The sequence below is a fragment of the Adelges cooleyi genome, unplaced genomic scaffold (genome assembly GCF_023614345.1).
Source record: "Adelges cooleyi isolate 19-005CV unplaced genomic scaffold, UGA_ACOO_1.1 ACOO_flye_CR_arks_rails_tigmint_CR_PRNA_23, whole genome shotgun sequence".
Taxonomy (NCBI): Eukaryota; Metazoa; Arthropoda; class Insecta; order Hemiptera; family Adelgidae; genus Adelges; species Adelges cooleyi.
The window spans coordinates 16,136,167-16,163,630 of record NW_026095893.1 but is presented as its reverse complement, the minus strand read 5'-3'; the positions used below and the strand labels follow the sequence as shown (position 1 = coordinate 16,163,630).

General features: G+C 33.5%; 1 protein-coding gene across 2 annotated transcripts in view; it reads left to right on the top strand.

The window, feature by feature from the left end:
• LOC126835644 (uncharacterized) overlaps positions 1–27,464 on the top strand; it is a 103,307-nt gene that overhangs the window by 64,696 nt on the left and 11,147 nt on the right. For both annotated transcript variants that reach the window (XM_050568369.1, XM_050568370.1), the window contains exon 3: positions 21,038–21,240. In XM_050568369.1, coding sequence (XP_050424326.1) covers positions 21,038–21,240 — 203 coding nt within the window. The remainder of the gene's footprint in view (positions 1–21,037; positions 21,241–27,464) is intronic.

Here is a 27,464-nt window from a genome sequence, read left to right as displayed (position 1 = left end):
AAGGAATACAGTAGAAAACCATCATATTCGGCATCTCGTACATTTTGTTTTGTTGTACAAAGGCCTAAAAAAATTAGATAATATCGATATCTGTTCGAATAAGTGAGAAACGAACAGATTTAAAAAAAAAAAACTAATAAAGTTAAGCAAACGATGTGGGATTCATACGATTCCTTTGCAAAGGCTTGATAATAAAGTACTAGAACTTTTGTTTATAAAAATATGTCTATAAAAAACAATTGTTTGCGCTATTTAAGAGTAAAAACTGCTGTAAAAAACAAACGTTCAAAAAGACAAAAATCACTGACGACCGTCGTGTCTCGACCAAGTCAAAATATGATTTCATCTCAAACACCGCAGTGTTACATAAGACGTTCAACTCCCAGCCATTAGTAACCCAAAGACCATTAGTTGTGAGAATATATATTTTGTTTCTTTTGGGGGCGCTAATAATGGTTATTAAGAAATTATAATGAACGACCGACGGACGTAACCTTGACTTAAATGACGTTTCAATTGCCGAATTTCGGTTGTAACCGCACACGTGTGTTCATTGAAATTCAATATGTATACGGTCCGCAAAGGCGTTTCGAAGAAGAAAAGGTCGACATGACTTTTCTGTGGGCACTATCGATACTAACAACGGCAGCATGTAATACCTAACTCGTTCGAAAATACGGTGTTATTATAATATAATAAAAGAAAAAGATTAATTCGCTTATAATCGAGCTTTTCGGTATAGGGGTTGAATAATGAATGTCGCGGTATTCAAACTGGGAGAACGGTTTTTTTTTTGCCTCCGAATGATTAATTAGAAAACGCGGTTATAGCAATATAAGTTAGACTGGCGGTTGACGAGGGACGGTATAAGGTCTTACGGTTTACGAGCTCAAGTAATTTTGTCCGTTTTCGCTTACTGAATCCTATTAATTGCCGATTTAAACGTCTAAGCGGCAAATTGACGGACCTCTCGCCAAAGGAGTTTATTAATATTATTAAAATATAATACACACAATATATTATATTGGGCGTTTAAAAATACTTCCAAAACCAATAAGTTCCGGCGGAACTCGCTTTCTGTCTGACTAATGTAAAACAGACAATATAATATAATATTACAACTGCACACACACACAAACTCTATTTTTGTTTTTACATAAATGCAAAAAAACTAAAAGTCATGGGTATGAAAAAACAGTTGAAACGGTTGCTAAGTAATTGTTCATATAGTAATAGTAACAAAATATTATACCAAAACATATTATTGTTCTCAATCTTTTTGGCCGGTATGCTATATGGTTATTTGTAGGGGCATTTAATTTTGTCTTATTAGTTTTTTTTTATTATTTTGCTTCTTTTTTTTTTTGTGTAAGTTTTTCCTTTCCGTGCTGTTTTTTTTATGTTACTCGGTTTTTTCATCAATTTTTTACTTGCCCGCAGTTGAATTAATTTACGTTATACCGTATCCATTGTCCTAAAACTTTGGCAACATAACACATTACAGGGTGCGGCCTTTAACAAAAGCGTACAATATTAATACTTCAACGTACAAAGCTAATGCTATGGAAAATACCCTGTGGGGTTTAGTGGAAATAAAAAAAGTTTTCAAGAATTTTAATCTGTAAATTCAAACAACCTGTTATAACTTGAAAACTGTTATAGAGTGGAAACATCTAGGTCCGAAACATCAACAATAGCTGTTTATACAATGCACCAGATATAGTCTATTAATTTCTTAAACAAAAAACATAAAACCTTATAAGATGCCGTCATTAAAATAATTAACGTTGCCGAATGATACAAATATCGTAAAATAAAAACGCAACTATATGATTTCATTTTCCGATTTGAAATTCCAAAATTTTTAATTATAATAATTATTGTGATAATAATAATTCATTTCTGTAACTTTTATATATTTTTAATCTTGATCATCACCTTAAAGGTGTATTGTAACGAATTCGTATTACTTTAGTCTTATAATAAGTAACTTTGAAACAAAACGTTTTAGTAAATTTATTTTTCTTTGAAATAGTTTTTACAAAGCCAATCCTTTTGATTAACAGCGAACGCCGTTTTTTTTAATTAAAAAAATGTAGTTTATATAAGCATACCTGCTTTGTGTAGTCGTACAGTTTTTTCTCGAGCTTGTTATTTTAGATTGTTACAGCGAAACAATTTTCTTCCTATTTATTCTACTATCTAAAAATCGCAAAAAATATTTAAAAAAATGAATTTATTTAATGTATTAAGAAATATATAAAAAAATTCTTACAAAACGCTAATATAATATATTGCAATGAGACGTGAAAGTTAAAACTATAGCTCTGTTCAGAACAATGACTTCAAATAAAATACTAATAAAGTTATAAAATAAATGTTGAAATGTTATTGATGTATAAATAAATAGTATAATTATATGTAATAGTAATTTATTATTACATTTAATTTTTTAAATATAATGGACATTTTTTAAAAGTAAGCTTTGGTCAAAATAAACTTTTTTACAATAACATTTTTTTTTTCTGCATGGGTTTATTCGCTAACTTTTAATGACCTAAAATATTCCGTTAGAAACAAATATTAAATTATCTTTTTTAATAACTTTTTCGTCGAATATCTTAAGTATATAATATGTTATAGAAAACAATATACTATCCCTTAAAATACGGGTGTATTTTCTAGAAACGTTCTTGTAGCCAACATACGACTAAAGATAAACATAATCAAGCTACCACAATCAAGAGAGTTGAGGTGTTAAAGTCCTTGTATATCTTATACAAAAAACTGTTATTTGCTAATTAGTTTCATATTAGTAGGTACGCCATTGTGTGCCTCTCAGTAATTCCTTTTGAAAACTTATTTACCTGTGTACATGCGGGCCATGCATCGTAGTCTTACTGCTTACTCAACAACCATACGTTATTGGTTATTTAAGTCCTTGTCAAAGGAACAAAAACAAATATGTGTACGTGTAAGAGTTCATCCACAGTAAGCACAAACTTGTTTTGAAAATATGCAAATCAATTTTGAATTTGATGTTCGATACGAATTTGAAAAATTCTAGAAATTTTTTAGAAAACGATAAAAGCACAAAGTACACATTTTTTTCTTGAAATTAAAAACAATTGGCGGAGTGAGATAAGGCGAATCTCGGCCACTGGTGGTTTGTTCCTTCGGGTCAACTTGTTTGGTAGCGTTATGTCGTTAGCCAGCTATAAGCCCAACAGATTTAAATCCAAACCGGCTAAGCCCCGATCGGTGGGAATAACGGACGTTAAACGTAAGAGAGTATATTATGTAAGAGGGCACTTTGAAGTTGTTCCATTGGCCGGATGATTGAAATAGTTTTGAGAGTGTTCGAAGCATATGGAGGGAAACAACAATAATTAGTAAACAAATTAAACTGACAATAATTGGTAAAATAGATCAGTGCAGAAGGATTTAGGGATAGAATTTGACGGAAAAACAAGTAGGAACAGTGTCTCCGTTTGTACCAGTGTCAGTAGTACGGTGGTGGCCCGACGGTATAATCTGTGCGCCTAGTTGTGGAGTTATGTCGCGCGTCGAACATCGTCGTCACAGGTCGTAAGACGGAACGGCACGTCTCTGGTGCGAGATGAAAAATACATTATACGTCCGGAGTTTTTATTAATTTGTCGGAATTTTTCATCTCGGAATACCGCCGTGGTGGGTATAAGACCGCCGACGAGGGAGGCAAGACGTGAGCCATATATTGAAATGTAATCATTTTCGGCCGAGCGCGTTTCTCGCGGTACAAGCCGTGGAATTCTTCGCACACACAATCGCTAATGTGGACGTGTGTATACATTATGTGTATGACGGACGTGGCAAAGTCGGCTTTGTATCGACTTGACGGGGCCGGAGTCAAGCGATCATAGTGGGTGGGGGCAGATGATTTGTAGCCGATGACTGGCGACGCAGAAGAGAAGCCTTCGTCTTACAATGAACGTCACGCTCGGCGCGCGAACACGAGGAATGTAATTATTATATGATAAGCGTGTTGAGGTGTTGTTGTCGCGTCATTCATTAGATTTGCTGTGGTTTTTACCAATACCCCGAGATTTCGCCCTTCAACCCGGCCGCTTTCACCGCTTTCTCTACCGTCGGCTGCCGTCATCGTCACACTACCCGTCCGCCCCGGGACACTTTGACTTGTTTGTCGATTCGCCGATCAGAGCCGCCGAAACGGGGGACTTAGCCGATCGCGTATAAGCTGACATCCGCGACGTTTCTTGGGAGGGCAAAAGTAAATTCTGCTCCTCCTCCTCCTCTGCCTCGCTGTATAATCGAAAACCGAATCACTCTCGACCAAGGCAGGCAGAATAATTATTATAAGACAACCGGGAAGCGAGTCTAGCCCGTAATGATCCACACCTCAATAATACCCGCCACGACCATAACAAGTATATGCAAACCAATTCCGTATTAATTTCAAAACTTTATTCCACTTAAGGTATTAATAGATAGGCAAATAGCGTTTCTTCCTCTCTCTCTAATGATTGTTTGTCGGTGCAACTATTACTACCACTTTCACTAATTAAAACTTGAAAAAAGTTAAAGGTTTTGTGTTTTTCTTGAATTTAATTATATTTAAATAGGCGATTTTCCAGGCGGTCTCCTCAAAAATTACAACATTTATTTTTTATAGACTATATAAAGGATTCGGTTTGGCGATTTTCAAGACAACGTAACCACTGGCACGTAAAAAAACGCATTATTCTTAAACCAACAATGTTCACAGCTCCGCATCGAAGCTAAAACACAACATTGCAAAATCAATACCTGCTCGAAGCTAAAAGATAAACAGCGACAAACAAGAGTGACAATTGACCGACCATGAGTATTTCAATTTAAGAGAAAATCAAATTGAAAATAAAGGCCTATTTACATTAAAAAAAAAAAAAAAAAATACCACATAAATAATATCGTGTACGTTTTTGAGGTGTTGTGTTGTTAATGAAACGCGAATTACATTTCATTATGTGTACTATTTGAAAAAGATATTTTGTTAATTCCAGATTCGAGGAACGATAAGTAATTTATTTCGCTAACAATATAGCCGACAGCTCGTGCTTGTCAAACATAACAGATAAATGGAACACGCAGACGGTAGAAAATATTACAGAAATAACATAATCTCATACATAGTCGTTTGACAACATCGTGGCAGGTCAATAATATCTGGTTTTATCGCAATACACATAGAAAAAAGAGAGAGATAAGTGAGAATAAAACTAAGATCGCCGAAAATACGAGGCCGTAATGATGTCCGGGACATTTCAAAGATAATAATTTCTTCCTGTGTTTACGGTGGTCTTTATTGCGTTACCGTATAAAATTGAATGCTGCTCGTTACTTTTTCTTATTTTCGTGGCACCGAAAGTCATAACACGAATCCATCATATTCGACATAATAATAAAAATAGTAAAACGAAAATGCGTGTTACCGACCAGTAACGAGGTCGGTGTCGCTCAACTACCAAGTTAAACCGAACCATCCAATGCAGTCCAACCGAATACCTGATCGAACTGATTGTACTATTTTTTTTATTTATTATAATATCTATTGCCTTTTGAGCTCGTTAACGTTTTACCGATTACCGAGCGTATCACATTATAAAAAAACCTTCGCGTTTTTTACATAAAATATGATGATATTATTATTGTTGTAAAATTGAAAAAAAAACATATTATTGAATGGAATTAAGCTTGTTTTTTTTTCGTATCATTGTTCAAAGACAACTTTTATTATAACGAACCATACCTCCACCCACTACCAAACCAATTAAAAAAGGTAAAAAAATGCAAATTTATCTTTTTTATTTGATGCGTGGTTTATAGGGCAAAAGTAAACTATCACAAAGTACGATAGGGGATGGACATGGATGAAATCCACGTTGTTGCTGATATTCAGTTGAAATGGTTCCGTGAATTATACACACTCTGACGTCATTACAAATCAATATATTATATAGATTATAATGTATTACATGTACCTAATGGATAGCCATCTTCAATAGCCGACTGACGCATTATGGACTGACTGATAATGAATTAATTAATAGTGTTCCTGTGTATTCGCCATTCGTATTAACTCACCATGTATTTACATAAAATCTCTATGGTCATATAAACACATATTATACCGCTTAACAGGCTGTCGTACCTATATGCTACAAATGCTTACATATAATAATAAGAATGTATGTAGAAAATCGAAGCTAGTTTCTACGGAAATTAGGGTAGCTGCACCAACTAATAAATCTTAAACAATCTATAAAAAGTTATAATCTTATAAAATACACCAGGTGACTGTGTGTGTTGTATGTAGACGGGTTGAAAACGATTAAGAAGAAACGTCATCGGGCCAAAACCTTAAAATTGATGTATAGTCTACGGTTCGTGTACTTATTCCATTTGCGACGAAGCGATTGTCGCCGCAGACGAGAACATTCTATAGCCGGTCTTCCGAACCGGATGTGCAGACAATTTAAAATTAGAGTTATTACCATTATACACAGTTGACTTATATTACTTATTACACGAGTATAGTAGCCGTCTAACTGCAAAAAATAAATTATCAACGCGCATTTGTAACTCTAATGTTTGAGATTTTCGCATGGTGAACATTTTTATGTTGCTACACAATCAGATCGAACATTTGGTAGGACAGTGTATTCCTTAACGTTACCACCATAGTGTCCTCTAGGCCTCGTTCAATGAGCGCTGAATTCAACCGATTGCTGTCCCAGGCCAACAGTTTGACACCTGTACCCATATTTGTACCAAAAATAGCGGTTAGTCGTTTGATTTTGGTCGAGTTGTACGGAAAATGTATTTTAAGAACTTTAACAAAATATATTAATTTTTTAATTTTTTCTTAAAGAATTAACATTGGGAAAGTGGGTAAAATCTTGTACCCTCTTAACAACAATACAAATGATTCCATAAAACGGCTATATTACTTTATACAATTTATTATTTGAATGAGGTATTAGGGTAGATTTTTACATTAAAATATACCCACTCACACGACAACCTACTCGAAATATATAAATTTATTATTCCAAATAAGTATGATACAGTCAACTTTACTTAGCTACTTTTACTTTGTAACTTCTGACCTTATTAATATCCATCAGTAATTATATTATGCATAATTATTAGCTTTTAACTTATTAGTTATTAATAATTCTATATTTTTAGACTGGTTTTTATCAGTAAAACCGCTTTACCTACTGTTTATTTTTAATTTGTCGCCAGAATTTAAATAACTGTAGATACAGAATATTTTAACGGTTATGATAAAAAAATAATACTTTATGATACTCGTGCTAAGTGTTCAGTTGTAATACTATTGTAAGTAATTATGTAATTTACGAACAAATTATAGTAATTAAATATGCTGCTGGTTTCTATAATAGTATACTTTGTTTGTAGTATAAATAAATATACTTTTGTGTGACTGCTGCTTTAAATCGGTTCAGAAACCTCCTTAGCCACGTACTCAGAACTCAATAAGGTAAAAGTTGTGTGCATAATATTCATGTACATAGTGATTGGGTAAAATGAATACAATGTCTAACGATAAGCCAACAAACAAATTTTTGCCATGGTGGTATGTTTGAAGTAATATATAATATATCGAGTGGCGACTGGCGACGATCACATACCGCGCAGAAAAGGCATAGGGCCCTGACTTTATAACGAGATATGTGGGCACGAGGGACGGTGGAAAGGAGGTGTTATTGTAAAAGACCCCAGTGGAATCCTATGAAATATTCAGCAGCCAACGTTTATAACGTCCGGATCATGAAGGATTGGCGGCGATCCTAAACGTTATTATACGGTCCAAAACTCGTTGCAATTTGAATTCCGTTTTCCTAACCCGCGACCGTCGCAGTGTATATATTATTATTATTACACTACCAGGACGGCGCCAACTCCTAAGCATACATAAACATAGAAAAATTTAGAAAATGCACGAGAGTGCAGTCGCCGCCTGAAAGAGGTTACCGCCCTCGAAGAGTGGGCAAATTTCAAATAGCTCTACCGAATGTTGGTCGGAAATCAATTTCCGGTCTGAGTGTATACTTTTCAGTAGCCTTTAAGCGATGAAAACGAAATAAGTTTTACTTATTTACACTGAATTTCAAGTCTTACAACTTTACACACACGACAAAATAACACATTACTAAACAAGGTAGAAAGCCCTTTAAAAAAAAATACACATCAGGACATAGTAGGAATAAAAAGTAATCAAAACATTAGACTACAATTATTTTAACTCGCCCACACTCTACCAAACGCTTTGGTGTGATTTTTAAGACTAACCTTACAGTTTTTAACGCTATAAATTTGTATAGGGAACTTGTATTTTCGCTATAATAAACTCGTCGGCCGTCGACTTGACACGAATCCATAACAAAAACATAGTATAATAATAGGGACGTTTTGGAGCCCGAATATTGAATGTAATAAAGCTACAGTAAAAATTGATAGTACAAATTGTTCTTTTTCTTTTTGCTATTTTATTAAAATAGAATACAGCGAGAAGAGATGAAAGTATATGAATATATTTTAAAATTTTGCGAAGAGACGATTTACATAGTCCACGACAAAAGTTTCACGCTTATTCGCTGACAAAACAACGTCTAAACTATAAAGTTTTTCTGGACGGTGTTTGGAAAAGTTCTCGACCCACTGTAAAATTTATAATGTACGTCAAACAACGGGCTAAGATACCTCACCGACCGGTGTAATTATGCGCCCAAAACCTGATGACAACGCACATTGATTTTCTTAGAAATTCATTTCAAAAACTAGTTATGTCAAAAGTGCGCACAACATTCTCTGTTGTAACACCGACCGAAACTTTTAAGTAAACGCGTTCGCCGTTGTTTGGTATGATCTCCTGGAGTGTATTCAAACGGCTGACGTTTTTATTTTTTATAAACGATTTCCTCCCAATTTTTATTTTTTTATTTTTGTACAATCTTACAAACTCGAGCCATCGCATAAAACACGACAATTCAACTCGGCACGAAAGTTTTTTTGGACGCCGGACGCGCCAGTAACTTTGCAATAAAGAAAAAGTCCATAAGTCCTGTCTTAACCGATATGTTTATGTTGTTTGACGGTGGTTATGTTATAGTTTTCACTCGTTCGGAGACGATAAATAAAATAAAATATATATTTTCACATACCAAACAGCAAAATATTATTATTATATATTTTAGGTTCTCCACGGGATAAGATCATAATTTTATCGCGGTCATACGCGACGCTGTCGATGGCGTAGATTTGTTGTGTGATTTGCAAACCGACACTTTATCGAGTTACACGAAAAACTCAGTTAGTGTTTTCAAGTTGATTCTAAAATATGTAACGATGCATTTAAACCGAGCGTGGCGCATTGGTTTCTGGCCAAAATGCACCAAAATTTACTAAAATCATAATATTATATTATGTTGACCGACATGATTATTTTTGTATCTATAGTCAGTTTATTTAATCACAGTTTAATTTATACTAGTTACACGATTTTTCACCAAACACAGTTTACTGTAATTTATGCACACAGTAAAAATCCTTTAAATAGACCATGTTGTGTACAACAACAACAACTACTACCGTTTGTCCGATGAAAATATGCATTAACAAACGGGAACATGTAAAATTAATTTCGCAACACACGTTATTGTTTTTATTATGAAATATTCGCATTAAGAACAATACACGGTTAAACGGGTTTTTGACGGAACACAATGTTTATTAAACCCCGGGCAGAACAAAAAGAGTGTAAAACATTCGAGAAAGCCATTTTATTTTTATTTTTTTTTACCGACTAGAGAATGAGGGTAAACTAAGCCTAAGTATACATCAAACCGTATAATGGTAAACCCGTGAAGGGTTTTGTTTCTGGGAAATGGAAAAACGTTGTTTTTCGGCGACGCCATTCCGACATCATATTATACATACAAGGTTGATTATTTTTGCCTAACAAAATGCGACTAATTGTAAAAGCTTGTAGAGCCGGTCCGGATATGTTATTAACTACGGGGAACAAAACAGGGTGGGGAGAGGATAGTGTAAACGGCCGATCAGATCGATCAAGTAGTATATACTGATATACTACTCAATTGCGTTTATTTTGACGTATAAGCCTGCGATGAAGTGTGCCAATAATAGTATACTGTTATTAGTAAACATAGCTCAAAATGTTTATTAGAGGAATTATATAGTGGCGCATTGGCGGAGATCATAGTGGTGGGGGGGGGGGAGCTTGGGATTCTAAAACCTTAAAACCTTATTAATTAGTGCTACATTTATTTTTATTTCAATAAATCTCTCATTCAAAAGAAATATTTAGCTATTTTGAAAAGCACTAATTTTATGTTTTTAAGGTTTTCAGTACGCAACTAATACTTCAACGTTTGTTGTTATTGGTTTGTTTAAGAGTACCTAGTCAACCGGAAATAAAAAATACTTGTAGCCAGTAGTAATAATCGCACTGAACGATGATCGATTCCTGGGTTAGTGCCTAGCCATTATTGACGCAATAATGCTACTAGAGTTGTAACAATAAGTTACATTTTTATTGATCAAACGAATAAAGTGGTTATTGAAAAATAGTACAGGAGAGCAGTTACTTGTACCTTTTTGGTTTTCATCACGCCATTTATATTTAAATTGATTTAACTGTTGTGTTCAAGTTGAAAGTTGTTCTTTGGCTTTTGTTAATGTGAAAAGTCGCAATTAATAGTGCAATTAGTTTGAACAAGATCGTTGATGAAAGGCAATTGATTATTTTCATGATAAAAAAAAAACTAAAAAACGATCAGATAGGTCCATTAACCGACAAAACTTTAGATGTTAAAAACCAAAACTGTTTTTTTTTGCCTTGTAGTTTGAATTGATTTTTAATCCCATTTTAATTTTTTCATTGCGAACGTTCTTTTTTTTTTTGCCTGTAATATGTCAAACCATGATGGATTTAATGGTAAGAATGAAGAAAGTGTTCCACCGTACATATAAGTGCATAGTACAAGCATAAATCAATCTAGTTGAGTGACGGAAACCGGAACCACCTTTGAGAGATTTTAAATAAAAGAGATGTAATTTTTTTTCTATGGCGTTTTCATATCTAATAAAAGAATACTATGATACATTCAGAGGTGGCCATTGACACAAGATTCACAAATTATTATATGCGCCTACAAATGTATATCTTGATTCTTTTTTTATGCCATTGTACATTACTTTTGCGATATCATAAGTGGTAATTATTCGAATTATGATCGATCAATTTAATGTATTGAGATTTATTGATTTTTATTCCAACCGATACGAAGATAATTTTTGTTCATATCTGCGGATATAATATAATATATTATAGTTATTTACCCTTCAACAATTGGCTATTGTTCATTACTGGACAATTATTACACAAAACATAGTATACTGTAAAAATAGTTATCAGTCACAGTTATTGAACAAAGGTACAATAGAATTTTTTCAATAGGATCATCAATAACGCATTAAGACTATGACAACTTTGTAATGTCGTTTTATTGTCACTTATGTATTTAATATAAATGTTGATTTAACGGTTATCACTTAACCAAAAGTTTTACTTTACTTTTCGGCAGATGTGCATTATTGGCAAAAAATTGTCTGTAAAACAAAAAAAAAAACCATACTTTATCGATCGACAAATCTGACTTTCTCCGCACGTGGTCGGTGTGATATTTTGCTCACATCTGGCACTTCGGCCAAGGGTCTGACTAAATTATAAAAATCTATGTTGAATAATGTTAAACAAAATGAAAACTGGATAAAGTTTTGCCGAAAATAAAGCCACTACAAAGTATATGGAGTCATAATTTTTTGTGAACGAGATTGATTTTATTAAATTGACTAAATCGATTTTTTATTACACTTATATCGATAACAGCTAATGGCGTAAAATAGTTAATAAAGATTATCAACAGTGGGTTCGGGCGATACGGACGAGTGGAATGTTTTCAAAGGAGTTGGTTTTGTGCACGAGTAACAAAGCGCTTTAAAAAAATAAAATAAAAAAGCCGAGATTAACCGACTCGAGTGGAAACTATAAGACGGCCGTGCCAAAACGGAGCTTAAGAATTTTCAAAGGTTTAATCCACGAGGCACGGGCAGTGTTGCAAAAGTCTCGCGCGCTGTGTATAACTCTCCGAATATTGTCTCTCTACTGGTCCGCGGCATTTTGTCAACTTTGGTTTCCTATTGTTCGGTTGAAATGTTTACTAATATTATTATTATTGAGCTCAGGTGGCCGTTGTTGACGATTCCACCGGAACGTTAAATCCTTTAAAATTGTTTTCGAAACCGGAATTCGGCTCAGACGTTTGTGGTCGCACAATAGCCTTTGGCGTTTGTTGAAATCGGTTTTAAACTGGAAAACTGAAGAAAAAAACACCGGACGGAACAATGACGGCATAATCGTCGTGCACACAATGGATCGAAAATCTTGCCAAATGTCGTTAGTCGCTTCATCACCACGTCTCATTAAGAGCGCAGCGTCATTTATCAAAAACACTTTTTTTTAAACAATTTTTTATTATTACACACAGTCGCGTCTCGCCCTCGTGTCCAAAAATGTGCATAACATAAAATATCGTACACGTCACCGCATCGTCCATCGAATAATATATACGACGAAGGATAAAAAATAATTATATATTTATTGTAGAATAGACGCCCTAATAGGCATTAATGTACAGTGTAACACACAATTCAGCCGAAAAGAATAATTAAAAAACTAACAAAACACAAATTAATCAATTGGTAGTGTGTACGAACCGAATACAATGTGAAAAACAAAATATACAAAATTAGAAACGAGTGACGGAGAAGTAACCATGAAATTAACATCTAAGTAGAGACGCCTACGATGTAGAGAGTGAACAGAGAGTTATTATGATAATTATGATCAGTTTCAACAGGAAAATCAGCTGACTTAGGGCTTAGATATAGCAAAAATGTATTACGCTCAATTTTAACTACCCAAACAGCCTGGTACGGGTTCCAAACAATAGTGCCATATTCCATTAACGAACGGACTGAGGCGTAGTATAATAAGTTTAGTGGATTTTAACACTAGTTAAGCATATACATTTATATAGTGTTATTCTTGATGTATAGTAACGTGCCAACATCTCCCGATGTCCGTCTCCAAGGCTCCAATGTCGTCAACACCCAAGTCTGACTAGCAGTCAGTTGCAAACACGGTTAACAATCCGGGCCTTGAGAAATGTTCTTGTATTTCCAAAGGGTTAAATCCAACAAAATCTCACCGCTTTCCATTCGGCACGTGACAAATAAACAAAAACGCTTCAATACGGAAACTACATACGACGTGTTTATTCTAGACTGTTAAACAGTTTACAATGTATATGTAAACCTGTCCAGGATCAACAATGCTGAATACAACGACGGCTGAATATACGTTTGTTGTGTGTGCCATTTAAATAGGAACGAATTCGATTTTTCACCCGATGCACGATCAGATATATGGAAAAAGATTTCGATTTAATTCTGGCAAACGGTTACCCCGCACACAAGCACGTGATCGACAACGCCTATACAAGATAAATCATTGGATACATACATACATACATACATACATACATATATATATATATGGCAAGAGCGTCTTTTTTTTTTGGACCGGAAGCGAGGGGCGATCCATCTTCAAATCCTCTACAACCCTAATCTCGGTAAAACAGAAAAAAAAGGTAGGTAACGTATAATTTTTGATTTCGAAAAAAAATGTTCAAAAAAAAGTAAAGGTTTTTGAAAATACTCAATACTGTAGTATATACAATTGCAAAATGTCTAGTATCAAATCTCTAAAAAAAATCTTCGAAATATTATGGTCCTAATGCGGATTTAAGACATTCTTAAGGTTTATGTTTAAAAATTCATAATTTATGTGTTTTCATTGACATATTTTTTTGCAATATTTATATATATATATATATATATATATATATATGTATGTGTATATGTACAACAAACTCAAAGCCTTGAAAATTACAGTCTAAACCGTATATTTAGGGAGGTATAGGATGTTTTAGTTATTTACCTGGTATTGGATTTTAGAACCTCAGGCGGCATCTTTATCTGAAAACCTACCAAAAAAAAAATATTTTTACCTAATAACCTATGCAAAATACTATTACCGCTATAAAATAAACTATGTTATACATATTATTTATGATAATATTCTTTTTTTATATGGTTGTTGATTGTTGACCCAAGAAATCGGTCGACCGGTTAAAAAGTATATAATGTTTGCAATTTATTATAGAAAAACTATGACTGTATATATATTGTTTTAAATACAATGTTTAAGCCCAAATTTACAATCTGATTTTACTTTAGCTTAGATGTGAAACTGAAAATATATTAATTAAATATAATAGATCATACTATTATATTTAATATTATATTATATTATTATTATATTGTGTGTGTGTGTATGTACCTTTATGATTTTTATCCTTGACTAGAGAGAAGCTCGGATTACTTAATGTAGTTTCGTAAACAACATTTCATGATTAAAAAACAAATATGAAATAAATCACAACATAATGAAATCAATTTGAATTAATAACGGTATTAAATCGGATATATATATTTGTGTACAAATGTATCACAACACTGAAATGTTACAATATCATACTCGTATGTAAGCATGACATTATGTGCATATATTTTTTTTTTTTTAATGTCAAGAATACATTAGTATTACATTATTTTAAAACCAATACCTTTACAGAAACTGAAACAAATCTTTTTTTCTACAAATCAACAACACTACACTGTATTGCAGGTATTGACTAATGCAAAACCGTGTTAGTCTTGTACATGAAAATAAACACCAGCATATCATATTATCGAATCCAACAATCTAAAGCGCCAATGCGACGCCCCCGCAACGTTTTATACATAAATTAACCAGAAACAACTGGTAGGTTACATATAGCACTATGGCTGGCGTTAGCTCAACGGGCAACTGATATATTAAATGCACATTTACTTGCGGTGTATGCCATTCGATTCTTATCGAAATCCAAACAACAAAAACCAGCCAACTTAATAGCAAAATAATGAAAAAGCGTCTCGACGACCAACCCCGTTTCATATAATCTCTCCAATCGACCTTTCCTCGAAGAAAAACTATTAGTTAATAAAATATGGCGCGGCAATCTTTTATCTCATAGTTATACTTAACGACCCCATCAGTAAAAGTCGATCGATAAACGGACTTGTCCACAATTATATAGCTATTGTACTCTGTTTAAGTTTCATAACTGCAATAATTTGTCAATGATCATATTCCGTACGCTCGTTTACAGTAAAACAAAAATCATAAACTATTAATCTTATTAACAATAAGAAAACAAAAATGCAAATAAATCGTCTAATATAATTTGCATTGTGTTGTTCACGACTGACTTAACATTATTCGTAGTTCCGTTTAGCCATATTGTATAATAATAACGTTTATTTTAAAAACTTAAATCTTAAAGTTATATCTTACTGTGATAAATATAATAGTTACAAAAATTAATAAAAATGTTTCTGTTACATTTCCATTTGCATGTAGTTTTGTAAACTTCAAGTTCGGAGAAAATCTATTTTGTAGTAAACTACTTTTAAATATGTTCAGTAAAGACGGAAGTCATGATTTTTTCACTGTTATATTTAATTATTTCAAATGGACTTTGTATGCTTACAAGCAACGTCCAACTTGAATATGTCATAACTAAAATAAAATATAATTTGAGTTTATAATTTGTATGCATTTAGAAACAAATATTAATTACCAAATACTCATAGTGATAAATCATTTTTTTTACTATGCTTGTCCTTATGATATTTTTTGTTGACAAAACCTCATAAATCCAACTAGTCGAATAATAAATGATTAAGCTAACGCCTGTTGTCTATTGCGATTTCAATAAAATAAACAAATAACATGTCTCAGCGAACAGAATTAGATATTACAAAAGTGGATGTTCGTTGAGCAACTCGAGACAAATAAATAATCGCTTAAAATTATGGACAAAATTTTAAAATATTATTAAGTATAAATATTCGTTTTACAATCAATTTTATACTTGTCAATTTTTAAAATCCAAATTTGTTAAACTAAGTAATTATGGCTATCATGTTAGTCTGGTACTCGGTCAAAAGAATCGACCATTAGTGTTTCGACTGCAGAACGTATGCATTATTCCAATAGTATTTTTATCTTTAAAAGCAGAACGTTATGTGTTTAGTGTTGTCCAACGCCGTTGTCTATGTAATATGATCTATTGAGATATTGTTGGATTTTTTTTAAAGCTTCTATCCGTTCTTGTTGCCCCGGCTCCACACACACACACACACACACACACACACACAGCGTCGTTTAAAAAGTGAGTAACAATATTATTATATTTTATGGCGCGCCGTTATAAGGGTAAACGGTCTACACGCGTTTAAGCCGTTATCGGGCTCGTTAGGGCTTGTGTGCGTCGGAATAGTATTGTGATTTACGATTTCTAAGTACGTGCGGATGTAATAATATTGTTTTTGCGCACAAAGTATCGGTTAATTAATATTCTCGGATGGCCCTAAGATGACAAGCACCGGGGATCGCATGTCGGGCCGCGATTGACTGTGCAGTGTCGCCTCCTCGTCATTAGCTAATAGGATGTTATACAATATTTACTATAATATAGTGTTGCGATACATCTAATTATATTACCATCATAATCACAGCCGTCATCTCGATGAGCCCGTCGGGTCAAATATAATAATAATATGACACTATAGACACTATGCATTATTCAGCAGCGGTTGTGCCGCCGTCCGGACCTGGCATAAATAACATAACTCGAGATGTGTATGATGTATATATATACCGCGGAAAGTCATATTTTACCGTGAAAACGTGAACTTGTGCTTTTGGTACTGCTCTGTCAATTACGGGCCTCGGGTTCGCCGTTATAACGACAATGTATACTGTCGACCAGTGTGATTTATTAGCTCGCTCGTCTTGGGCGCTCAACGCACTTTGGCGATCGTTTTTCTAATTATCACAATAAAACGAAATAATAAATTTATATTATCGTATTATAATAACGTGACTACTGTGAATCGACAGACGTTTGCTATAAGTGTTATTATTGTATTGTATAGTAACTGCCGTACAACGGTTTTGTCGTTCAAATAATGACGGGTTAACACCGTTAAGCGGCCGCTTTATCTTGAGATGGATACAGCGCAACATCGAAAAACAAACCCACCGTCTCCTATTGAAATAACAATATAATATCCGTCACTTGACTACACCGTCAGCTCGTTCGAATTAGATTTATTAACTTCTTAAACACTGCAGCGTTGCCGGTAAACTGACAACGACGACTTGGTGTATCCGTTAGAAATAAATTGTTTTTGTTTTTTTTTTAATTAAAGTAAATATGGAAACAGGTGAACGACAATTGTATTGGACCTTTGCATAATTTACAATGTACACTCACAAAGTCAAACTGCGTGCTTTCGCTGAAATAATTCTAAAACCTATACACAAAAATAATTGATATTGATGTCTGTTGTCGGAGCACCATATACATTTAGTACGGTTTGATTCCATTTGCAATTCGTTCGCTGTATTTTATTCAGACTAATTGAATTTACTCGGTATTTGTTTTTTTCCACGGCGTACAAAGAATATAATTCTTGCATAATTTGTATATAATATAAATACTGAATATAAAAGCTTGATGAAGTGCGCAGACAAGAGACCGGATGGTTTAAATCCAATGAGATTTTGATGAAAAATAGAGACGGTATTTTGTGTAAACTCGCCAAATAAATTGTATGTATCGTTGTGTACGAAAAGCAATCATTTTATACGGTTCAGCGTAAGCAATCTCTCACGGTTGTAAAGCTATAGAGTCAGTGGTAATACTAAGACCCATTACATAATACGGGCAATGTATATTGACAATAATACGGTGTACCTAGTTTCAATAGTCGAAACGATGAACCTTGTACGGAGTTTTGTATAGGCAAAACAACAACGTTACTGCGTCGGTGACAAATCCCGAGTATCCTACGGTATATTAATAATGAGTTCACCGTTCCTTTAGAGGGTCGTCCAAACGACCTCGGAGATTGCAATACGTTTTATAATGAACACAATGTTACACGTCGGTTTGACTCGGCACAGTATCGCCACACGGTTTAGCCGGCAAGATTGAACCGTCGGCTAAACTACAATATTGTTATTATGACGTTGGCGTTCAAGTCGCTGTATCGGTTCTCATTGGCGAATCAGTTTTGCGCGCATACATTAACTTTCGTCTGCTTAATGAACCGAATATTTTCCTACACCAAGTAAACACCGGTCCTTTGTGATCCGGGCTCCGGGTTAATAACGGTCGGTTGGCGCGCATGTGGTCCGGATTCTTATTTACACGCTAAATTAGGTCCGCTAATTACCGAACGAATGTTGCGGCGTCGATGAAATTTCACCGAACACGGATGAACGGTAATCTAACCTACTGTTGTCTACGATCAAATGACTATAATAATAATAATTATAACTCCGGGTTGCGACCAATATTATAACACCGCATATGCGCTAAACAATTATTGGTACAAGTAGCTACCAACGTCGTGTATACAAACATCATGTCGTTTTCGATATTTATTTGTCTACAATCGCCGCTCTAGGTCCAAAACACAATACGCTCGTCGTACAATAAATTACCGAGGGATAGAGATGGAAAAGACACAGAGAACATTAATCAATGGAAAAAAAAACAGTCGGTATTATAGTAGTGTAATACACAAGACGACGAAGAGGCATGGTTACAAGTTGCTACATTTAGATTTACATCCGTTTGCAGAAAATTACTGTTGTCCAACTATTTTCGATTCGCAAACTAACTTAAATTTATATGTGCACTATTACTATTCTCATATGCCATAGGGTAACAGCACCAGATGAAATATCTTCTTTTTTTGATAAAATTTATTTCAATGATTATGGACGACACAGAGTGAAAAAATGTTCAGACCGTTCAAAAGTAATTTCGAAAAACAATATTTGTCCTTGTCGGGTTTTGTTGTCAAAGTATGCGGTCGAAGCCAATACAAAATTAAAGTTTATTATCGGAGTACTGCGGTGGTTTCCGTTGTTTAACACTTCTAAACAAGTTGTATTCGGACGTAATTGCAAATGAAACTAGCGCGTGAAGTGAATAATAATATTATCATCGTAAACACCACCAAGTAGTGTCTGATAAGTACAAGCGCGCACCAGATTTCTGGCTGCTAAAAACTGACCGAGAAATAACCCAAGTAATTTACGAGCGGACGTCATCAGCCACGGGTGGATGGTCACAAATCCACCAGTTAACGGGGTCCGGGTACTTGAAAACTTTTTCGCCGAAACCGTTGGAAATTCCCAAATTTATTAACGTCGTTTATATTGAATTTTGATTTATTAAATCATTATCTTCTCATTACGGATTCCGGGACGGTCTTTGTTTTTGCCGCCGCCGCCGATAGCAGTCATTATTCTATCAAAAACCGTAACCTCGACAATTCGCTACAAATCCTTTGTGAATCAACACATGTTGGTCATAAAACATACTATACATATACATGTACTGAGTTTTCGATTATATTCTAATCGGGTTGTCTTTCGGGTTGTTCTTATTCCACGCGATTTGCTACCGGAACAATGCAAAAGCATCGTATTACTGTCTTGCAGACACCAATCCCTGTTAATCTATTATACGGTCAGCCAGTCATTAGAGTCGACCACTAGAGATGCACCAATCGCTACTCTGCTAGTTATCACAATGATGTAAAAAATATAAAGTTTTTAATGTTACATAATATTATCCTATAAAAAATCGTTCGAAATACATTGTTGTAATCTTTTAAATTAAGTAAATTTTATTTTCTACTATTTATTTCAATGGTACAACAAATTAGTCAGCTTTGTTTTCATTACTTTTTTTAAAAAAAAACAACGCATCTCTACAACTCAACACTGAACATAACATCAATCAATGTCAATGACATGTCAATTAATCGATAGTAGATGTGAAAAATATATTGACAATATTTATGCATTTAAGTGGGAAAATTAAAAATCGTACTACATCATAATTTACGTTATTAATAACGAGTCCACGTTAAATTCATACTGTACATAGTAATATTTAAAACCCATTTTTTTTCCACTGAATATTTTCATTCGGGATTGTGTTATAGATATAGCCGAATTGATTATACTCACATTGGGCCGAATAGAAGAGGGATGACTCGGCGGGGAGGTTAAACATTTTTACAACTATTTTGCGACAGATTGAACGACTTTGAGGAGCGTAAACTCTGTGTGAAATAAGTAGAAGTGTTTTTTTTTTTTTAATATAGAGAAACGCACATTGTACAGATTGCGCATTTATTAAAGCACGACATATTAAATGTGCTTGAAAAGTAATCTCGTATTGTTGCACTGTCATGCTTGCATTGCGTTCCTTACTCGTATATAGGCAAAGTGTACATTGAATCGTTAATAAGTTGCGGAACGCTAACTTTCCACGCCAACAAATTAAACCGTCAAACTCCTTCGTAATATATCAAAAACGTTAACGGCTTGGGTTGTTATTTTTCTGGATAGAATACACATATTTAGTACTTTTAACGTAGCTGCAGAGATATTACTTTGGTTAACTAATTAACTTTGTAACGTCTTAACTTTCAAAACTATTTGTACTATAAATCCCTAACGGATGTACACTTATTCGATTTTAGGCTTCAGCTCGCTTACCCCGTATATTACACGGGATAACCTAAACATAAATGGTCGATTGCCTGTACAAATTGTTATTTAGACACGAGACCTGATGGCTTTTAAAAAATATAACCGTTTTTCGATTTATTGGCGTTGTTTCAGAATCGACTTACGACAACGATGCGAACATCGAAACGTTATTGAATCACGTTTTATGGGAACCGTCGTCGAGCAGTTCACCGAAAAAAGAAGAAGACAATATCCTACCATTTTTCGAAGAGGCGTCGTCTCATGTAAACATTACCGTGCAAATCGGCGCCAATATCGATCTACACTGCAAAGTGAAACAACTCAATGACAAAACGGTAAGAAAATAAAACATTGCTACTTGTAATTTATGAAACCGAAATAATAACGTGTGTATACAAAACAAACATTCGTCAAAAACCGTTTAACAACGGCAGCGTTGGGACTTCAGGGCCTGTTAAGCTACACGGTGATGATGATGATGATGATGATGGTATTATCAATTAGTATTCATTGTATATGCTAAACGTTATATTGTCTTGGTGAATTTCGCATGTTGACTGTATAAAAAAATATAGCTGAGGAGGTATTGTTTTTTAAAAAAAATTTTTTTTTTGAATAGTCATCACCCGCGCATATTAACCAATAAAAATGTATTTGATTAACGTATAATTTTTAACATTTTTACTTTAAAAAAAAATTAATTTAATTTTAAATGAACTTAGTGACAATTTTTAACGTTGGACGTCAGTAAAATAAATCACTAATGCCAAACGTTGGGCATGGAACAATTATTCGAATACGTGACTTAAGTATAGATCAAGCACAATTAATTTGTCTAGGTACTACATTTTTTAGTTAATCAAAATTAAATTAATTTCGATACAGTCACCGAACCTATATCTAACTAAATAAATTTTTTTTTTTTTTTTTTATTAATAATACAAAACAATCTATACAATATATGTGTACAATACATTTTTGTTTTTTTTTGTTTTTTTATCTATATTACAAGGCTTGTATATCGTGAGGAGAAATAAATTTTACACAGAATATGGTGTTTTGGGTATGTGAACGTACATAAATCAAGTAATTCAAAATAAACAATTTGAAGATCAAAATGTCATACATTTTTTTATTTTTTTTACTTTGGCGCCTCATTTCTAGTTTATCTTGTTGGACGAACGGTTAACCGAAAGTATAAGTTGTGAATCATTCTTTTTACTAACCGTCATTTCTCAAAACGGTTTGCCGCAACCAATCATTTGACGTGAACGTTTGCCATAAAGATTAAGTCTTGATATTAATGTTTGACGAGTGGATCTATACATTTTTAATGTGCACGCAGTAGTGGACTTAGAACAAATCCGATTGTGTCTGAGCTTAAAATATTCTACTTTATCGTACAAGTTGATGATCGATAAGTATTTTATGAAAATGTGTTAAGCTTGATTCGTCGAGAGAGAAGGACTAGAAAATTAAAAAAAAAAATAGTGCTCACTCAAATTGTACATGGTTTACTAGCTCAGCCACATTGGCGCAAATAGGAGAGGAGCCTAAACGGGCTTATAACCGAGAATTTCATTTTAAACAAAAATAGGTTAAGAAATTCAAGTACCAAGTAGAATGAACTAAAATTAAATTATTATTATCTTCATTTTTTTTTTTTTTTTAATAGTTCATTAACTTTTAAAAGAGATATTAAAGAAAGCCATTGAACACGACTTTGTGCTCCCGAGACTCGTTGCTAACTAAAAAAATGTGGAAAAATGAAAAAAAAAAACAGGAAATCAAGAACCAGGATGGGTAGGTTGGGGGGGGGCGGGGCAGTATAGATAGTGTTGGAAAAGCTGATGTAGAAAATCAAAAAACGTTCCTTCCAAGGTGTACGGTGTTTTTGCATCCGAGTGATTTCTCTGGTAATTATGTCGGCGTTAACCCGGCGGCTGCGAATACACGCGAACGTGACAAGATAAATATATCCGTGAGGGCGTACGCACAAGACAGTAGTAATCTCCGGTTACGAGTCTTTAGGGTTCGACGCCGACTGATTTATAGGAACTGCGAGCAACGCTAAGACTTGTACGCGCCGCACGCGTAATCAATCAGACGTTTTCCACCGAATACAATAGTTGTGTTACTCCGTTACGACATTCATACAGCCTAGCAGCCGCACCGCAATCGACCAACTTTATATTAAACTTTATACACACACACACACAATTCCACCAACGTGTCTGCCGGTCGACAATTTATGTGCGCCTTTCAAACTTTGCCAGCCGGCGGATTCTCTGCAAAAACCATTATTTCGGTCAATTATAAATAACGCTCGATGCGGCGCAAAGTGGCCGTCCTAGTTGTAGCCGTTCTGCGAACAAAACGGTCGTATAAGTGCGCAAATGTTATTCCGGTTTCCTCGAAAAGCCGACTCCGGTTGTATACTTAAGAAAGGGTAAGCCGCACGAGGAACCGCGACGGAAGAATGAACAAAATTAAAGCTGCGTATTCGAAGCTAGTATTGTAATATAGTTACATGAAATGAAGAAGGCTAATTTAATAGTAATAAGGTGGAAAAAGGAAAAGGTTAAACAAATGCGGAAAATGAAAAACTAAGATAGAAAAATGAAAAGGGTAAAGAAGGTAGAAAACTAAAGAATAAGGCTCGAGGGAAAACAGTAGACGATACCCCAAAAACTCAAATGTCGTTATTTTCACCTCTATATAAGAAATGATCAAAGTTGTTCTTAATTCAATATGTTACAGTGCATTCTAAAAAGAAAAAAATACTATTTTTGGCATGAACTCTTTGAAATGCTATTACCTACATAAGTGTCAAACATTTTAGAACATTTAAAAAATAATTTTGTTGTTTCGTGGAATCCCATCAATGCTGACACGTTTGAGCCTACGCTTTAAACCTGTTTAAATTTAACTCGCACATTATTACCATCATGATGACTTATGTGTCTGGAGTCCAAGAAACTGTACGACGTGTACTCGGTGTTTGGCGTACTTATCGCAAAACAACACATAATATGTGAAAGGATATAAACAGTAACTATTTAAAGTTATAAGCAACAAGCAAGCTATTTGTACACGCACACACACACGCATTAATGTATTAAATGTTTTCACCCAGTTCGAGACCGTTATCTGTATGGTATGTTGAAATCACTAAGTTTGGAAAACTTACTAGCTGACAATCTTTAGTGTGTTTTTAGTACAGATAACGCCTAATGTAATTGGACACTCTAGTTGGTAGTTTGAAAACTTTTTAAACCCGTTCCGGGAAAATGGATGAATATATTTACACACAGTACGTTTTAGCTTGGATGCGAAACGCGGTAAGTCAAAAGCACAATTTGTATACAAAATACAGTGTGAGCATTAAAAGACATCTGTACTTATACGGGTATATTACAATACATCATTTTTCTTTATTACACACATCTTAAGATTCCTGTTTATCTTATTTTATTATCTGTCTTCTCTGCCTGTAACTATAGTTGTACAATTTTTACATAACAATGTCGCTTAGTGTGTACAAAGGCGCAGTTGTAGTTGTTAACTCCAAGATCAATCTCCATACAATCTAAAATAAAGCTCGAAGCAATGTGTGCGCTTCGCCCATCATTTATATGTGCCTCAGGGGAATCCTATGTACCCTTGTCGTATTCGTTTTATCTATACCATTAATTAACTATAATAAGTGAACTACGCACAATAGCCATATAGTAAATTTACAAAATTATAAATATAAAAAAAAACATATTGCAGCGTTTAAGCATATGTGTAAATATAATATATATACCTACTCATTTCTAGGAACTGTTGTCCTTAACCTAAAATATTTCACACAAATATCTAATTTATAAAAATTATAAATGAATAAATTAAAATATTGACTGTTATTATAATTATTATAAACATTGCAAACAAATAGAACGCACTATTGTAGGCCTTTTTTTTTTTAACTACCGGCGTATTAAAAAATTAATCATTTTAATTCGCTGTTTTTTTAATAATAATATGTAAAACTCAGCTTAGGTGAGTAAAGTTCTCAACACTATACTTTGTTTCTATTTTTTTCATTGTTAAGTGTTTTTTAAATATATTTAATATTATATATATTTATTTATGTTAAGTTTTAATCAAATTATAATGTTATCATATATATATATATAATATATATATATATTACTAATGACTAATATCATTTTGCAATGAAAAAACATCTGCGACCGTCTGGATGAAGCCGCAGCGCATTTAACACATGTTGCATACCTGCACAAATTACTCCAACTGTAATGGTGCTAATAATTTCTATAACCCTAAAACATTAACCGACATCAGCAGTAATGTAACGACCGGCAGTAAATTTTCCGACCCGTCCATAATAACCGAACCTAAATAATAATAAATGTCGTTCTAATTTATTAGAGCCAATTTTCCGCGGTCGTATCCTGACAATATTTGGCTTTATCTGCAATCCTTTGAAATTAGACAAATTGCAGCGCTCGTCTTCAATATAATTTTCTTCGTTTTTTATTTTTTTTAATTTTCTTCGTTTTTTTATGAGATCACCTCCTTTCTACTGCAAACTTTTTTTTTATTCGTTTCATCAACTTATCATTCGACGTCACCGTTCGAGCGTTAAAAAGCATTTTTAAGTTTTCTGTGTATTTTTACATTTTACATTTTCTCCGAAACGATTTTTCGTATTCTATGTGATCCAATAGAAAATATTATTCAAAATAATAATAATATAATATCACCAGCTGTACGCTGACGTTTCGTACAAATGTCAGTTTAATGTTTGTGTTCAATGAAAAATGCCCACAAAATTTCAATAGAGAAGAAGGTTGGTAAATTAGCAATACATGGAAACCAATAAATACTCAAAAGGAAAAAATCAAAAAAAATCAAATCAAACCGATTACCGATCAATGTCAAACTTAAGTTTTTAATTTTTAGCAAATACAGAAAAGGAAAAGCATTATTTAAAAATTGCCAAAAAAAATCTCAAAATACAAAGTAAGTCAAGTGACACATGACAGAACACGCAAGACAATGTTTACTATCATTGGTGATGTCGAAAAATAAAATATTATTTTCTAGTCAAGAGTAAATTTTTATAATAGAGAATGAAATGTTGTGTTAAAGAATGTAAGAAACACAATCAATTATTTAACCCCCGTCAATGTAAAACCAAATTATAAATTACCTAATCACTCTTTTTTCTTTAATTTCCAACTTTTTAGCTTCAATAATGAGGAAATCATAATTTCATCTGTTCATTCTCTATTTGGTTGAACTCCATTAATTGTTATCTGCAAGTTCATCTAAATTTGGTACACTATACGATAAACAATATACCAAACCAATTATTAGTTTAAATTATTTCGGCGAAATTGTCTATAGGACAGTTAGTTTGCTTGCCCGCGTTATCATATATATTACAGAGAGAGAGATAAAGAGAGATAGAGAGAGAGTATGTATACAGACAGTATATATACAGAGAACAATATCATAGCAAGTGCACTGTACAAAATGTCCACATAATACTGCATCGAGTAAACTGCTGAAACGTTAAAATGATATTATACTTTGCGACTTATATAATATAACGTTTTTGAATACTTAAGCACGCAAAAAAATGTAATAAATGTAAACGCTGCTGGATGGCTTTAAATTAAATTTAGTTTGGTAGTTATAAAGTTCCAATTTACTCAGTTAAGCTGGTAAAATAATAAGATAACACTGTTGAGCTGTACAGTATAACTACAGAACTTTGAACAAATTATACCTCCATCTTATAAGTTAGTCGACAACTTTGATAAGTCTGAGTAGTATAATATGTGGTTGTTGTCGACCTAGTATTAATAGTAATCGTTATATAAATCCGATTATAATACGTTTTATAAATAAAACTAAATTTAAAATAAACTAAGTAAACCTCTAATAGTACATTATTGTAAAGGTAATAGATAATTAATAAGTTCAATGAGTAAAACACAAGATAATCCATAAAATAATTTTAATATTTGAAATCAGGCAGGTAACAGTCTCTGTTATTTAATAAGAAAATGTGCGGATCAATCAAATTTTTTGCAAATATTTATTAAGATTTTAGTAATAACACTGTAAACCAAAATTTGAATTTAGATTAAGAACTACAATTATGCATCTATTTATTTTTTGGGTTAATCCAAATCCAACACCAGAATATTTCTCGTTATGAATGTACACGTGTTGCGGTTCTTATTCCAAAATCGTGCTGAACAGTGTAAATAATAATAAGAGCACACGTCGAGCATTTGTGATAATTCTCAAAACTACCTTTTTGAAATATATTTATGTAGTCTGTGTTCACGTGTGTTTGCACACATTTACCCCGGATATGACATGCATAAGTAACCATAAAGGACGACCGACGTTTCAAGTATTCGTTTGTAAAGTAACAAACAAACGGTTTTGTGTTGTATCATTTCGTTTCTATTTAGAATGTTGTTAAACGAAAAGTAGAATAATCAAATTTAAGTGTCACTAATCTTCTTCTCTA